Genomic DNA, 16050 nt, shown 5'->3' on the forward strand with positions numbered 1-16050 from the left:
TGTCATATTAACCTCATTCTGAATGTTTTAGAGAGTCTTATATATGTAGTAATTAGGAAATGATACCTGCTGACTACGTCTGCATCAAGATAATACTTGAATATGAGGCGACTTCTGGACCCAGAATATAGTGTTTGTTGTAAATAGAAACGGCAAAGCATCCTAGTGTAAGCAAGGGAGTACTGTATATAGTGAGACGTAACTGTGATATTTTTACTGTGCAGTCATATATCACGAAGTTATAAATATCACGGTATACTTACATTATATTGAATTTTCTTTGCGTTTTAAGCAGATGACAGGCGATGTTCAAAATTCATGGACTATGTCAGCAAGTTGGACCTGTAGGATACACCTACCCATAAAACCTATTCCCCGCAGGGACCTTATCACCCACAAAAGTGGCCACCTTCGCCACATTGATATAAAGCTGCCGGCTATCTAAACCCAACGATTATGACTCGCTTTCTCTGAACCGGCCCTAACCCTGCTGCAGACTGGCCATTCCCAGCTCGCACCGAACAAATTTTACAGCTTCTGGGAAGATGACAAGTGTGAAATGTGGTGCGAAGGAAACAGCAATTCACGTTCATGTTGGTAGTTCATATTCTAATATCAATACAGACATCGGCATTGCACAAAGTACTCATATCATAGACCCCTTTAATTAACCCATCTTCCCATCGATCCCGTCTCTACCTCCTCTACCTTTTCCCCTTTTGCTCCCTCGTTGGTGCCAGAGATGTGAGGGTTTTTTTTTTCGAGTCCTTTTGAATAGAGGAACCAATCAAATTACATTTATTAAAGACTGTTTACGGCGAACTTTTAGACTGACTGGTATGAAATGAAACGCTTTAAGAAGAGAGTCACCAGGATGAAGGATCAATTGTTCCACTGACATGGAGCTTTCGGCGGTCAAGTTGCGGTACTGTTACTCCATCCTGTGAAGCTGACATGTTTTGACTTCGCACGTGTTTTAGTAAAGTCAGCGCTAAAAATTGGCTAGCCACCTAGTAAACTAGTTCTTTAACCTTAATAACTCTTAGCCAGCCAAAAACTTTGTGCCAGCTCGGTAAACAGTTCCCAAAAATCTTATATAATGTATTCGGGTATTCACGTATTATCAGCCTGAAGCCGGATCATATAATATAACCTCTTTTAGATATCTTTTTGTTAACAGAAGAAAGCGAAACTGCTGGAGCTTTGAGAATAAGGTTGCCAAACCTCCAGATTGCTAACCCGATCAGAACAAGCCAAATGTCAGAGTTTTACCGTCACCAGAACAGATTTACGCTTAGTGGCTGCGGTCTTTCTGAGTTCGTATTCTTTCGTATTCTGCCGAACACGAGCATTGAAAGTAACCCAGTCTAGCCGAATAGAACGTCTTCACAGTCTTCTTATGTCAGCCACTAAAAATCTTACGAAAACGTGTGATATACTATTTGTACCACGAACATTGGTGACTCCACTGCTGCGGCTGAGAAGCGGAATGTTCTTGCGGCATTATAGTATTCTTAGTTAAAAACATATATATAATGAACAATTTGAACCGCAAGTTCACTCTCAGACACCTCGCAAATATTGTACTTAATTCCTACTATTAAGCCTATCGACCCTCTGGACATTTATAACATATTACGTGTCATCATGTTGGTATTGGCACTGAATTTGTTGGTTCTTCCCTTAGCCGCTTTGGCTGGCACACCAACAATCGGTGATGAGCCCACAAGGACTCTCGTAGGCCGTCAGAGCCATCCCGAGACCACCATACCCTGCCAAATAATCAATGCGAATAGTGCAGTCAACTGTCACAATGGACCCTACCTGAACTCTCCGGTTGTAAGGACACTCAATGCGGGAGAGTATTACGAGTTTAATTGCTATGACCGTGGGGATTGTTATGAAGACAACTGGTTCGCTCATACTCTACTATTACCAGAGATCATCTTCACTAGACTCTAATGTACCATTTAGTACGTGGGATCACGCCTATAATGAAAATTGTTTTGTGAATGGATATTTCACGGATAGCACATGCTCAGTTGGTATGACTTTCAATAAAATGCCTCCGCCGACTCGTTTATATTCTCGAAGAATGCTGATATGACCTTATTAGCAAACCTTGGTCCTTCGACCTGCTAGACAAGAATATTCGATCATTAACAGGTATAACAGGATGGTCAGGCGGCGCGGTACGCAGCGCATCAGAGACAAAGTACAACGGTTGATGGTATTGGTTTCCTAAGGAAAACATGGACAAGCCAGTAGCGTCGTACATGTGAGGGACCAGTCATAAATCAGTTTATTATATATAGACAAGTGGCTTATGGCAAGGAATATATGAGTGTATTTGAATATTTTGGTACTAGGTTTGGGGCAGACAGTGTGGAGAAGTAGACTCTAAAAGGTCCTTCTAGTGTCCATTAAAACGAGATATTTATGGCTTAAAACTGGGTAAGGTCTTTAAGCCTGAATAAGTATTTAAATAAATACTAATGTTTAATCTAATAAATGTGCGAAAGCTCAGTAGATATTAGGGCAAATGGTGCAGTCACGTGCTCAGGCACCAGGACTGACCTGAAATATTTTCTTTCATTCCTCGGCCATACTCTGGTACTTATGGTTGATAGTTACGCTATGTTTAACTTTCTTGCGCTGTGTATCTGGGTGACACAGTCATTCGCCGCAAATTCGACGGCGGTAGAGGGCTGGCAGTTTGACGGTAACTCCCGCTCCACCTTCGATATATTGTGGTCTTGTTCCTCCACCATATTTGCGTGCACGTGGACAGCGCTACATACCAACGTGCCGGAGCGCAACAAGTCTGATTTCCAGATCGGAGTCAGAAAGGCTTGGCAATTTTTCTTCGCCCTCATGGCTCCGGAGTTGATTGCTTGGACAGCGGCTCAGGAACTATGGTAAGTCAGATCCACCGCGGTCCGTTGTAACACTGCTCAAACTCTTAGAGATCGAGAGATTAAAGATCTAAATTTTAGGCCATGTCAGCGGGCCATACCCCCGGCGCAAGCTTACGACCACAGGGATCTTATCATTTCTCCAAGCCATACAAAATGGACCTTTGCCCAATGTTTCTGTTTGATCATGAACGGGATAGCCTTGCAAACCGAAGATGAATGGCTGTACATTATAGATTCAAAATTGATGTTGGCTCTGATTAAAGCCGATATTGTCAGGTGTTCCGACCTAAGAGATCGAGATATCAAGGATAGAGCTAAGGCAGACTCCCTGGCAAAAGCATTCACAGTACTTCAGAGTACCTGGGCTGTCATCAATGTCGTTGCAAGAGCAGGATATAAACTTCCTATCTCACTAATTGAGCTCTCCACTGTGGCATACGTAATTTGTGGGCTCTTGACTTATGCTTTCTGGTGGCACAAGCCCAAAGATATGACAACGCCGATCATGATTAACCTGCGATATACCCGGGACAATCTACCGCAGGAAATCCGCAACATTACGGATGAAAATCCACAAAAATGGGTCCATTGGCGGGAGGTTCCTCCTGAAGAAAACTTTTTCGCCATGCCGCAGATAATTCGCCGGGTGCATAGACGCGTCTTTACGGAAAAAACTTTCCGTGAAGTAGCGGACACCGGCTCCCAGGCATTTACAAGGCGTGAGGAAGCGGCCCTAGACGCCTTCGCCATTCTCGCTGCCATCCTGTTTTGTTGTGTCCATATCGCTGCGTAAGTGTGCATATATCTCTGGCATATTGGTCCCAGCCCGAGTGGTATCCAGAGATGATATCTTTTCCTAGGATGTACTAATCGGTGATATCATGTAGGTGGAATTTTCTGTTCCCAACGCAAACTGAGCAAATCGCATGGCGAATCTTTACACTTATTGCAGTCTCGATGGCTTGCGTCGCCTACCTAGTAGGCCAGGCACCTCTGTTCGCGAGGTTGCTCGCGAAAATTATCTCCATCCCCTCCTGTATGAAGGCTTTGGTGGACCCCACCGCTTCCTTTACAATGTTAGAAATTTATCTTAATGTGGGAGCTTACCAAGTGTACTGTGTTGCGCGCTTGGGGATCTTCGCACTTATGTTATCATCATTGCGCGCTCTTCCGGTTGGCTGCTACATATCTATTGATTGGCTGGCATCAATACCCCATCTATAAACAGGCGGTGCAGGAGAGAGTAGTTTTTACAGTACTGCAAGATGATACGGTGTACCGGACAATGCTTGGGCCGGATACATCCAACAGAATTTGGAGTCTGAGAGGTAATTAATCTCACTCCAACGCATTTATGTTCATAGGATTGAAACTTATCTGCTCCAGATGTTGGCATGACTGAAGAATGTAAGGTTGTCAGATAACCCTGCCTACTTCTCAATGGTGAGTACAATACTTGTCTCGATAATTGCATACAACCTTTTTTCGACGGGATCCCAAAAATCGAGTGGATTAAAATTCCCAATACCTCGCATATGGCGCATATAGAGGAGCGGGGAAATATGCTAATGTCGCATGGGAATCTTTAAAGAATTAAAACTGTATAGTTCTCCAAGAAGAAGCTACAACGGACCAACTTTTGTGCGAACGTGAGGTAAAAATAGCCCCATTAACGTTCAGATCAGTTCAACTTGAATCTTCAATCATCATTTGAGTATTCCCAAAAAGCCCGCTTCACACAATAGATATAGTCGAGAAAATAAATCACACCTCAATAGGAAATGCAATGGCCTCAAACAACTAGAAATATCACATGAGGGGGAAAAGACAAAAAGGAAAATATCTACATGTGAGTAGGTGCAGGCTTAGGTTTATAGGTGAATCTGCCAGTTCAGCAGATATTTCCTACCTGACAAGGATTGTCGGATTGGCATAGCTACAGATGAGCTTTACAAGGTTATTTTATCAACTATAACATAAAGCATACCCATTCTAAGAGAAAAGTTCTTGATAAGATCAGAACTAAATAACTAAGTATAACATTATCATAATTGTATATCTTAAGCTAATCTATATTAATCCATATAATTGGAACAAGAACTACTATCTAGATTATATAAAAGGCATTAAAAACATCACAAAGAATGTTAAATTATATAAGATTAGTCAACTTGTGGATAAGCAAATTATACAATGGTGAGATAGACTACGAACTATTAACTATCTAGTGCACTGAACAGGCTATGGCCATAAATATAATATCTAATTACCTATAAATAAGCTTTAAAATGCACAGGAGCTTATTAAGAAATATAAGGCTTAGTATTGCTCCCAGTAGCACCATCACAATTGGTTACTAACTCACAATGCCCCTATTCCTATATCTATCATTGACGCCATATAACAGCCTAACATCAACCATCAACATCCCAGAAGCCACATAGCTAGCATCTACATCTGCTCCAGGCTCTACACCCACATCACCGCCATATAATAAGGGCTCTAAGGTCTCTAATCCCATCAAAGTCTCCAATAAAGACTTAGAATCAGTCAGCCCATCAGTTTCCAGACCTAATAATGATACCATATCTATAACTCGCGCTATACCAGACACTTAGGCCAGTCAGTTACCCACTGATGCACCTGCCCGGCCTAACTCTCTATGAAGGCTTACCCGTGCTGTAGCAAGGCGCCTAGGCGTACAGGTGTAAAGAAAGTGAGAAGAGGGAGCATAGCTGAGTATTAGTTTATTAATTTTGCTTATAGATTGCTATTAATATTAGAGTTCTACTTTCATTAATCTATTCTAACCTGTAGTCACTCATTATGCTTGCCAATAAGGGCACTGACTTTAAAAGAAAGGAGTGGCAGTATCATAATCTAAGGGCTTTCACCATAGTAAAATCATTCAGGCTATAGATAGATGTTCTTTATATAACTTCAGCTATATATTAGAGCTCTAGGTCCCTCTCATGTACTGTTAGAACAATCTTCCCTATATAATCAGAATGTACACATGCCTTAGATCATTACACTATCCCTGTTACAGTTTTCAAATGGATTTTCATCTTAGCTAGATACACTAATCTGATGCAAGTACACTGGTTATGTAACGAAATGAATAGTGCTTGGTTTCACCGCTACGCTAACTAACCAAAAAGGCAGAATGGTTGGTCGAGTACAGATATAAAAAACACTTCAACTGATGTACCTTCGGACGTGGCTTGAGATTCACACAATTGATATATATAGTCAAAGTATTCTTTGGAGATAGAAAAGCTAGCTGTTTAAGATAGTCAAAAACATACTCTTATATCTATTAATAAGATCATTTAAATTTCAAGCGAGACTGCTGTTTTAAGTTCTTCAAAGTCAATCACCTAGAGAACTATTTCCTCTCGCCTTCGTTTGATAGAAATCCTCGCTAATGGATCTGAACTCAATGCGAAGCCATGTCTTCGAACTTTTGGAATACAACCCTCTGCTAATTTAAAATCATACTTCATCAGGATATGACACAAGGCAATTTTGACCTCATTGATTGCAAAAAATCGTCCTGGGCAAGCATGCTTTCCGAACCCGAAGCCCATATGCTCTGGAGACGGTGAAACAGACAAGGATGATGTTTCATGGCCTGGGATCTCACGCAGCCGCAGGAATCGGTAGGGATCAAAATGTTCTGGGTTTGGATATACACTTGGGTCCCACATTTGGTCACTCGAAACAACAACATACGTCCCCCGAGGAATGACTATTCCATTTGAAAGCTCGATATCCTCCAGTGCGAGGCGTCTCATTGAAACTGTTGAGACAAGTTAGGTATGAAAAAAGATTATTAACAAGGTTCCTGGTTTTCTCTTTCCTAAACGTAAGAGGACACTCACCTATATTGATCGGCTTTAGTCGTTGACTTTCTTTCAATACACTATCCATAAGCTTCAATTTGTACAACGCAGTTTTCCTCCATCCTTCTTCCTGGATAACTGTTGAAATCTCTGTACGAAGGGCCTGGATAACCTCCTCCTGTCCACAGAGATCGAGGAGTACTTGCGTAAGCATATCGGTTGTTGTATGAATGGCAGCGTTTGAAAATGTTAGCTGGGCTATCGCAGGGTCATAATAACGGCCTTTGGCAGAATCTTCCATCCACTGCATAGCATCAACATATCGGTCAGGGGTCTTGACGCTTTTAATTGCTGCCTCTCGATCTATACGCCTCACCTCCAGTACTGGGCCTATGATAGCTCTCGCTTCTTGAATTGTCCGTCGAATTTTCCGACAAGATGGCAGGAAGTAGGCGGCCAATGGACGTATCAATTCAGGCCATAGACGTAGTTCCTGAGCAGCGATAAAAGAATCAGTAGTATATGCAACCGTGATTCGAAGCCAGTTTGGATCGCGACATAGCTTATCGCCCAGGAAGACTCTGGATGATATCTGGGAAACTATTCTCAGTATACTCGACTTGAGGCATAAGTCGTACCAGTCTGGTAAATTAAATAACTCAGTGGATCTATTATTCCGTGGAGGGAAAAATAAAACACTAACCGGTACTATCAGACCATTCCTTCTCGAGCGCTACAGCAGTCTCAGAAGAGAGTGGCTGGGTAACACTTCCTACGCAATTAGCGACGTTTCACAACTCGACTGCTAGTAGAAAGGGCAAGACAACCCACCAAGACTGCGTGTCAGCTGCATTCGAACTGCATCCATGAATATCTCGTCACTTGTTGTGCCTTGCCGAAATGGTTCAAAGCCTCGGATATTTGCATGGAATTCCTTTTCGAATATAGCACCGAAGCTCAGTGCATGGTGACCACGGATTTCTCTCGCATATTGGGATCCAAGCACGGTCTTCAATCCATTTTCTGAGATGATACGAAAGACACTGGCCTAGATTGATGTGACCAAGCCCTTGAGAATCGAAGCGAAACAATCTCCACAAAGATGGGATATTCCAAACGTACCTTGCCAAAGCCAGCTTTGATCAAGCTCTGTGCGTCCTTCAGGAAGCGCTTCTTTGCATGTGTGTATGTAATTTCCGATGGCTTCCTTCCATTGATAAGAGGCAAAGTTGAGGCTCGGGACGAAATCAACAGGAGGAATACCGCGCCCAGGAGGAACACGATAAATGAACTAGCCACACTAATGTACGCGACAGAGAACAGGTGAGATGTTAGATCAACGAACATTGTTAAAATTATTGATCATTTCCTTAGAGTATAGCTTCAATATCTGAGAACTTCACCTAGATACAGGCCGAAGAAAAATTCGAGATGAAGATTGCTTATATCGCTCTTGCGACAGGCATGGGCTCAACTGTCCTTCTCTGCGCAACTCCTCACCTCTCACCAACGCATTCTAAATTTTGACGCTACTTCCAATATGCTAACCAACATATACAAGTTCTACGGTTCGGTCCAGAAATCAGTCCCTTACGCTGCAAGCGATTCCGCGGTTCGACCACTTGGCATAATTTGGTCGAATCGCCAATTAAGAAATCTATGGACTTGACCTGACCGCAAAAGCCTCATGCGTGTTTAGAATTGGCGGCCAGATAGGTTGTTGTTCCAGATGCATTTGGTTGGGTAGTCCGGTAATCTTGACCGGTTTGGTTTTGGGCCCTTGCGCTCGGCGGAGACTCATACAGAGCATGCATCAGCGCAGATCATAATTGACATAATCACTGTGACGTGTGGGGGGTAGCGGTGAGGACAGGCAGAGTACCTAGGTATAGCAAGCGCATCATGTCGTGTTGTTGCCTTGTTTCTTCGCATGCGCTATATTTCCCGCTTATTCTCTCCCACCATTCAAAATTGTAGACCCGCTTAGCGCCTCCTGCAGATCAGAAGTTACTTGATTCTTTGCATTGTGATCATAATCCACCGGTGAGGATTTCGTTCTCCTTACTTTCCGAAGAGAGGCTGCGACGGTCTGCTCAAAAAATACAAGGACTTGATAGAGGGTATTACAAGCGTATTACGGACGAAATACGCTGTTCACGATATTCGCTCAGATCCGAGCATGACAAGACCACTCGGTAATAGGCAATAATTCTCTGGCAACTCATGCTCGCCCGAGGCGTCCCTTGCCGACGACGTGCGATGAGAGTGTACGGAACAGTTTATCAGATCAGTTCTCCTTAATGAAAACACAAGGCGAGTAAGTATTAATTATCATCGGCAAAGCACATGGTAGTCGATAGTCACGGTTTCCTCAAACTAAATAGTTGGATATTATCAAACGATATTTAATAGGGACACGGTTGATCAAATAACCATGTTCCTTAAACTAAGCTCCAGCCTGACCGCGATGCCAGCGGTCTCGGTCGTGGCTCTGTTGATTCTGGGCATGGTCATGGTTACATTATGGGCACCACAATGGCCGCGGAGGAAACTTCCTTTAATCAACGATAAAAATTGGTTCGAGCTCGGATACACCGAGGCTAAAAAGCGCTTCCATGCCAATGGAAGACATTTGATTCAGTTAGGATTTACTAAGGTCAGTCTATATTCTGGTAGACTAGAGACTGGTCGGGTTAGGTGCTCGCCTGCTAGCTGCTTGGGGATAATAACGAGAAAAGTAGGCGAATGATGCGTTCTGGATCATCACCGACAGCCATCCTCGTATGGTTCTCGCTTCCAAGTACGCAAATGTCATTCGGAACGACGACCGGCTGAGTCTGGGGAAGTTTATAGCCCAGGTACGTAGGCCAGAATGGACAGATCTCTCGCCCGACTCAAATCTGTAGGAATTTCATGCAAATATACGAGGCTTCGAACCATTCGGACAAATATCCTCAGAGAGCGGCATAGTTCGAGACACAGTGAGAATGAAATTAACACATGCGCTCAGTGAGTTTTTATTTTCATTTTCATTTTCATTTTCATTTTCCCCCCTGTCAGGTGAAATTTCATTTATAATGGCTGAATAACTGTCATCAACAGACCGCATCATCGAACCCTTGTCTCATGAGGTTACTGTTGCACTCCAAACACATTGGGGAGATAGTCTCAGTATGTGCCCCTTTAATGACTAGAGTGCAGCTCATTCCTCTTATTCACAATGTTCAAACCTCCAATAGCCTGGCATAGTTTCCCAATGTCATCAATTATGATGCGAATCATCGCTCAGGTCTCCTCCAGAGCATTTGTAGGAGAGGAATTATGTCGCAACTCTGCGTGGTTGGACATGATCGCGAATTATACAGAGCAAGTATTTCTAGTCGCACGAGCCCTGCGTCTTTGGCCTAAAATCTTGCGTCCGATTGTCGCAGAGCTCTTACCACGGACCTGGAAGCTTCGAAGACAGATCCAGCGAGCGCGAATGATGATTCAACCGGTTTTCGACCAAAGACTGGCAGCGAATTTGGAAGCCATCAAGCAGGGTAAAACGCCAAATCAGAGTACCAATGCAATGGATTGGTTGCAGGAATGCGCAAAAGGACGTGCCTTTGACCCAGCGATCCTACAATTGACCCTCTCATTTGTTGCTATTGAAACTACTTCACAGATGCTTTGCAATGTGATATATGATATTGCAGAGCGTCCGGATTTGATACAGGTCTTGCAAGAGGAAATCATCACCGTGATTAAAGAAAATGGTTGGCAGAAATCCTCTCTACAGAAGCTTAAAATAATGGACAGTGTATTGAAAGAGAGCCAGCGATGGAAGCCTACCAGTGTGGGTGAGTTTTCAAGTCTTTATATATATATATAGTCTGTCTCTAATATCACTGGTCCGACGACAGTCTCCATGAATCGAGTCGCAGAAGCAAGGGTTCAGTTGCCAGACGGGGTTGAGATTCCCAAAGGGACCTCCATCATGGTATCGGCGCTCCAAATGTGGGATTCATCAGTATACCCGGATGGTGACCAGTTTGACCCCTATCGATTCTTTAAGCTGCGACAAATCCCTGGACAAGAAAGGTCTTCCCAATTTGTCTCTACAAGCACAAACCATTTAGGATTTGGTCATGGCCAGCATTCATGCCCAGGACGATTCTTCGCCGCCACAGAGCTCAAAATACTGCTTTGCCATTTGCTGCTCAAGTATGATTTCAAAATTATTGAAGGGCGCAATCCACAATACATCATGCGTGGCCATAACATTATGCCTAATCCCAAGGCGAAAATTTCGGTTCGTCGACGGCAAGAGGAAATTGAATTCCTCTAATCTGTGTTTGACCGGGGGCTAATGGTAGGTGAGATTAATCTTGCAAAAATGTTCATGGTCTGCTGTTATTGTGTGAGCAATATATAATCATAAGTATATAAGAACATGAATAATAGGATACATCCCTTAAAGTGGATATAATTTTCATAGTCTGTCTCAGAAAATTTTTCTAGCTACCGTGTAAATACTTCGCAGTTGACCAGAGGAGACCTAAATCGGGAAGGAAAAAATCACAAACGCTCAAATCTAATCGTGCTTCCTAAGACAACCCCTTCTTATCTCTCTCTCTCCAATAGCTTTGGGCTAGTGAGATTTGTTCTTCTCTCTCTGGTTGTGGATACTTGCCGACAATTCACCCTGCCTGATGACGAAAAATAAAATGCCATACAAGCTGTCAACCACAGTGTAGGCAGCCAAAAACCACAAATTTAAGGGACCGTTTGGCCCCGGACCCAAATGATCTGGTATAGAAATATAGAGAAAAAGACCTCGGGCAGCCATGGCCAAAGAGCCCATGTACCTAGACAGCCTACTTCGATTAGTCAAAGGGTTTAAATCATCGCAGATCTAAATCTGTAGGCATTGTAGATTCGTTTACTCACCACACCGCATAGGAGGTACCACAAGTATTTCCACGACAAATGAGCAGAAAAAATGCGCCTAAACTGTGCAGCAATTGACATCCTAACCCACTCCAGTGCCAAGCTGGCTCTGGTCCAATCTGAGCTGCTAAAGCTAGATGTCCCGTTGCAGATATGGTGATGCCGACTGTAAATATGAGATGAATGTTGTTCTTTAGGAGCGGAGAATGGGCCCACTCATCGGGTGCGAATTTGATAGCACCATATACAATACCGCAATTAAGCAGAAGCCATATAAGAATCACATAATGTACCACAAGGGTAGCAGGAGGATAAATCAGACCATACACAATCTCCCATGTGATATTACAACAGAGACATATTATAGGTAGACTGTATGTTTTATCCTGAAATGATTTATAGATCATGACAATGTAGCAGAAAGTCCAGCCAAATATGCAAAATAAACCAACTGCTATATTGAGAACTATCTCAACTTGGGAAGGTGTCAGAATGAACGAAAACTCAAGTAACCCCATAGTTTTAGAAATTTAATGATGAAGTGGAGTTTTTCATTAGGAGGTAATGTGTGCAGGGAAAGCCGTCGTCTATTCTGGGTGACATTTTATTTTAAACTTATAAGAAAAGAAAATCAATCCCGAATTTGTAAGAGCCCTTTCTTTATTTAGCACTAAGTACCATGCATAGATGATTATGACGACACTTTCTCGTCTATACACCCTCGGCTGCTAGCCTTTCACCGCCATTTATCTATGCAGCAAGAAAGATCACCGTGGGGAACTTATGCAGGGGGTGGCGGTCAAATTCTGGATTTAGGTGCTGTGAGCTATTATCGATCTTCTGGAGTATCCCATTACACAGTTACTTGAGTCAAAATCTTCCCAGCCACCCGGATTATACAATATCTCAAACCGATAATAACTGAGAACGTTATGGACCGACCGACGTTCAGAGTCATTATTGTTGGCGGCTCCATCAGTGGCTTGACCTTAGCGCATTGCCTAACTCGAGTCGGTATCAGCCATATGGTTCTGGAAAAAAGAGATGAGATCGCCCCGCAAGAAGGAGCTTCAATAGGCTTGTGGCCTAACGGTTCTCAAGTTCTCCAACAGCTTGGGCTCTACGATGACTTGGACAAATTTACAGAGCCACTTCGAAAGTTGCATGTTTCTTACCCAGACGGCTTCTTCTTTAGCAATGCCTTCCCAGAAAAAATTCATAGAAGGTCCCAAACCTCCCGTTTCTGTGTGTTATTATTCTAGAAAGATAACTATTTACCAGGACTTTCTTGGGCAGATTCGGTTTACCTATCGCTTTCCTGGAAAGGCAAAAGCTGCTGCAAGTCCTGTATGAACGATATCCGGAGAAATCTAATATCATATTGAAGAAAAAGGTTGTCGAGGTTCGACCACTTGATCATAGCGTTTGTGTTATAGCTGAGGATGGAAGTGTTTACCACGGCGACCTGGTTGTTGGTGCTGATGGAGTCCATAGTCGCGTCAGGTCTGAAATGTGGCGACTGTCTGATATGAATGCCCCGGGAATGATCACACTCGGTGAAAGGAAAAGTTAGTTCCTATTTGCTTCGTTCCATTATGCCACGTTGGGGGAAGCTAATGAGTCAAGTATCCAGGTATGACTGTTGAATACGCCTGTGTTTTTGGGATCTCATCACCGGTAGCCGGGCTCCAGAGTGGAGAGCATATCAACTCATTTTTGGACGGCTTAACGGTTTTAACGTTCCATGGGAAGGATGGCCGTGTCTTTTGGTTCATTATCCGAAAGCTGGACCAAAAGTTCATTTACCCAAATATTCCTCGGTTCTCCGCCAATGATGCAGCAGATCTCTGTGATCGGCTGGGAAATGTACCTATCTGGAAGGACATCTGTATCCGGCATATATGGAGAAACAAGGAAATTGCTTCGATGACTGCCCTGGAGGAAGGTATTTTCAGAACATGGTGTTTCGATCGTATTGTTCTATTGGGGGATAGTGTGCATAAAGTATATATTATTCCCGTCATAATCGAGTAACCTGTCTAACGTTTACGCTCCAGATGACTCCAAACAATGGCCAGGGAGCAAATAGCGCCATTGAAGATGCCGCTACTCTAGCCTCACTCGTGAACCGGCTCATTTGCACCGAGGGTGTTGCGAACCCGTCCGCTCCACAGATCGATACACTACTTCAAGAGTATCAGGCATTGAGATATTACCGCGTAGGAAGGGTATATAAGCGGTCGCGATTTGCAGTTCGTTTTCAAACACGTAACGATCTTTTCAAATCTCTTGTTGGTCGATACCTGCTTCCATACGCAAGCGATCGCCTGGCAGACATGGTGTCGGGACTCGTCGCTGATGGGGATATCATTGATTTTCTTCCTCCGCCCAAGCGAATCGGATCCGGGTGGTCACAGTATAGCACTGGTGGGCACCCAGATCTTCTGGTATCGAGACCTTTGCTTTCTCTGCTTCTCCTTGGTTCATTCTGTGTCATGCTTTCGACATACTTGATAGCTTATTCTCCACATCTTGTTTCGTGTATGCCCACGTTTTTGAATCAATAGCTGTTTGATACGGAAAGTGGCTTCTTCTTTGCTACCGTCGCACTACTACTTCCCAAAAAAACTTGATTATCGGTTGCCTCCACAATGCAGAATCGAACTGGGTTAAGAGTTGATAAGCCTTGGATCATAAGACCATGCGCGTCTAGTTCATGGCAGTAGGAGAGAAACCTTGCAGCATGTCATTCCGAGGGTGTTGAATATTACCCAATCCTGTGTAGGAAGTGATGTAAACAGCCACTAGGTAAGTGGCCAATCTATCGTACAAGCATAACGGGATAGGAATTTTTGATCACACTTTGATTTGAGGAAAAAGAAAATTGAAGGTGCATACACTTGGAATCCCCTTGATTCAGAAGGTGACATGCAGCCGCCAACTTCTGCTTTTTTCTTCTTTTTTCTTAATATGGTTATTACTAAAAACTTCCAATGTCCGTGCACGGTAATTTTTACAAGACAATTGCATGCAGATATTTTTATTACCTGAAAATCATCTGGCATAGTCTTAAAAGTGAGAAGATAAAACCCCTTACTGTTCTCTGCTGCTTGGTTATGGAAAAGGCCCCTAAAAAGCAGATATAATATCTAGCCAACTACTTCTCCTCTACTATATATAGTAGATGGCATCATCATCGTTGTAATTGCTGCTACAATATTCTATCCATCTATCCGCGATGTCTCAGATCATCAGAAACAAAGGTCCCTGCAACCTTGATAATATCCCTGAAAAGGCGATCGGACAAGAATACCGACCTAAAGAACGAATTCTTGCCTGCTTTCCTTCTTGGCTGTTGCCATATGCCGAACTAGCTCGTATTCAGCAACCACTAGGCTTTTACCAAATCACTTGCCCTTTCATTGTTGGAGTCGCCTATAGTGTGTCTGTTACCCCTGAAGTGATTACAACTTCGGTCTTTCTCAACCGGGTTTTTCTCTTGTCGCTCTGGTCTATTTTCTTTCGCAGCGCAGGGTGTGCTTGGGATGATATTGTGGACATGGATGTGGACCGGCAAATTGCTCGAACCAAGGTCCGGCCTCTGCCTCGTGGTGCAGTGTCCACATGGGCTGCCTGCGTGTTCACTGTAGCTGTATACGCATCTGGGTCGATGTTTCTTGTTTTCTTGCCGTGGCGATGTACAATAGATGCGCTCGTCATGACATTTTCCGCGCTTCTTTACCCGTTTGGCAAACGCCTCTTCGACTACCCGCAGTTAATAATGGGAAATATCGGATGGGCAATTCCGATGGCGATGCACAGCTTGGACATGGATCCTCTTGCGTATCCAGCGGCCACCTCATGTATGTTTTTGTACTTTTCGGTCGTCATCGTGATGGTCGATATCATTTACGCGATCCAAGATGTGGAGGAGGACATCAAAGTGGGTGTGAAAAGCATGGCCGTACGCTTTAGGGAATCTTTGAATTTTGTGATCTCTTTGCTCTTCTACGCGTCCTCCATTTTACTTGCCGGGGCTGGTGTTACAGCTAAGCTTGGAATCCCGTTTTTTATTCTTTCGCTCGGCGGCCATGTGTTCAGATCTCTTTCTCTTCTCAAGGCAATAAGAAAGCCTTCTTCAGACGCCGAACAGTATGCCAGATTCTCCGGCGTGGTTGGTTCTTCATTCTTGATCATTGGTTTAGTCATTGAGTATTGTCTACGCCCTTACTCTATTATACAACTTTTATCATAACTTGATGATTGCAGGAGAAATCGTATGGGAATTTTGGTGTGGACATTTTTTTTTCAATCTTCATTGAGTCGGAGGAAAAGAAAGAAAAAAAAGGAGAAAA

At 43.4% G+C, this 16050-nt stretch overlaps 5 protein-coding genes across 5 annotated transcripts; 4 read left to right on the forward strand and 1 right to left on the reverse strand.

The window, feature by feature from the left end:
* Nucleotides 1-2637: 2637 nt before the first annotated feature.
* BGW36DRAFT_400515 (uncharacterized protein) lies at nucleotides 2638-4142 on the forward strand (the record flags this gene model as incomplete). Its single annotated transcript, XM_046218639.1, has 4 exons — nucleotides 2638-2918; nucleotides 2997-3088; nucleotides 3116-3707; nucleotides 3806-4142. The coding sequence occupies 4 exons, from the start codon at nucleotides 2638-2640 to the stop codon at nucleotides 4140-4142; spliced, it is 1302 nt and encodes a 433-aa protein (XP_046067261.1).
* Nucleotides 4143-6298: 2156 nt separating this feature from the next.
* Nucleotides 6299-8110, reverse strand: BGW36DRAFT_363514 (cytochrome P450; the record flags this gene model as incomplete). The annotated part of the gene is made up of 5 exons (XM_046214470.1): nucleotides 6299-6720; nucleotides 6803-7405; nucleotides 7467-7535; nucleotides 7595-7811; nucleotides 7886-8110. 5 exons carry the CDS (start codon nucleotides 8108-8110, stop codon nucleotides 6299-6301), a joined length of 1536 nt encoding a protein of 511 aa, XP_046067262.1.
* A 1120-nt stretch (nucleotides 8111-9230) lies between these two features.
* BGW36DRAFT_431731 (cytochrome protein) lies at nucleotides 9231-11093 on the forward strand (the record flags this gene model as incomplete). Its single annotated transcript, XM_046221020.1, has 6 exons — nucleotides 9231-9419; nucleotides 9505-9621; nucleotides 9670-9772; nucleotides 9866-9934; nucleotides 10003-10605; nucleotides 10669-11093. The coding sequence occupies 6 exons, from the start codon at nucleotides 9231-9233 to the stop codon at nucleotides 11091-11093; spliced, it is 1506 nt and encodes a 501-aa protein (XP_046067263.1).
* Nucleotides 11094-12554: 1461 nt separating this feature from the next.
* On the forward strand, nucleotides 12555-14262 carry BGW36DRAFT_438690 (flavoprotein monooxygenase; the record flags this gene model as incomplete). The annotated part of the gene is made up of 4 exons (XM_046221486.1): nucleotides 12555-12920; nucleotides 12992-13263; nucleotides 13329-13699; nucleotides 13753-14262. The coding sequence occupies exons 1-4, from the start codon at nucleotides 12628-12630 to the stop codon at nucleotides 14260-14262; spliced, it is 1446 nt and encodes a 481-aa protein (XP_046067264.1). The 5' UTR covers nucleotides 12555-12627.
* A 671-nt stretch (nucleotides 14263-14933) lies between these two features.
* On the forward strand, nucleotides 14934-15950 carry BGW36DRAFT_400519 (UbiA prenyltransferase family-domain-containing protein; the record flags this gene model as incomplete). The annotated part of the gene is made up of 3 exons (XM_046218640.1): nucleotides 14934-15135; nucleotides 15157-15788; nucleotides 15816-15950. The coding sequence occupies 3 exons, from the start codon at nucleotides 14934-14936 to the stop codon at nucleotides 15948-15950; spliced, it is 969 nt and encodes a 322-aa protein (XP_046067265.1).
* Between the last annotated feature and the right edge of the window lie 100 nt (nucleotides 15951-16050).

Source organism: Talaromyces proteolyticus (assembly GCF_021365285.1).
Source record: "Talaromyces proteolyticus strain PMI_201 chromosome Unknown BGW36scaffold_12, whole genome shotgun sequence".
Taxonomy (NCBI): Eukaryota; Fungi; Ascomycota; class Eurotiomycetes; order Eurotiales; family Trichocomaceae; genus Talaromyces; species Talaromyces proteolyticus.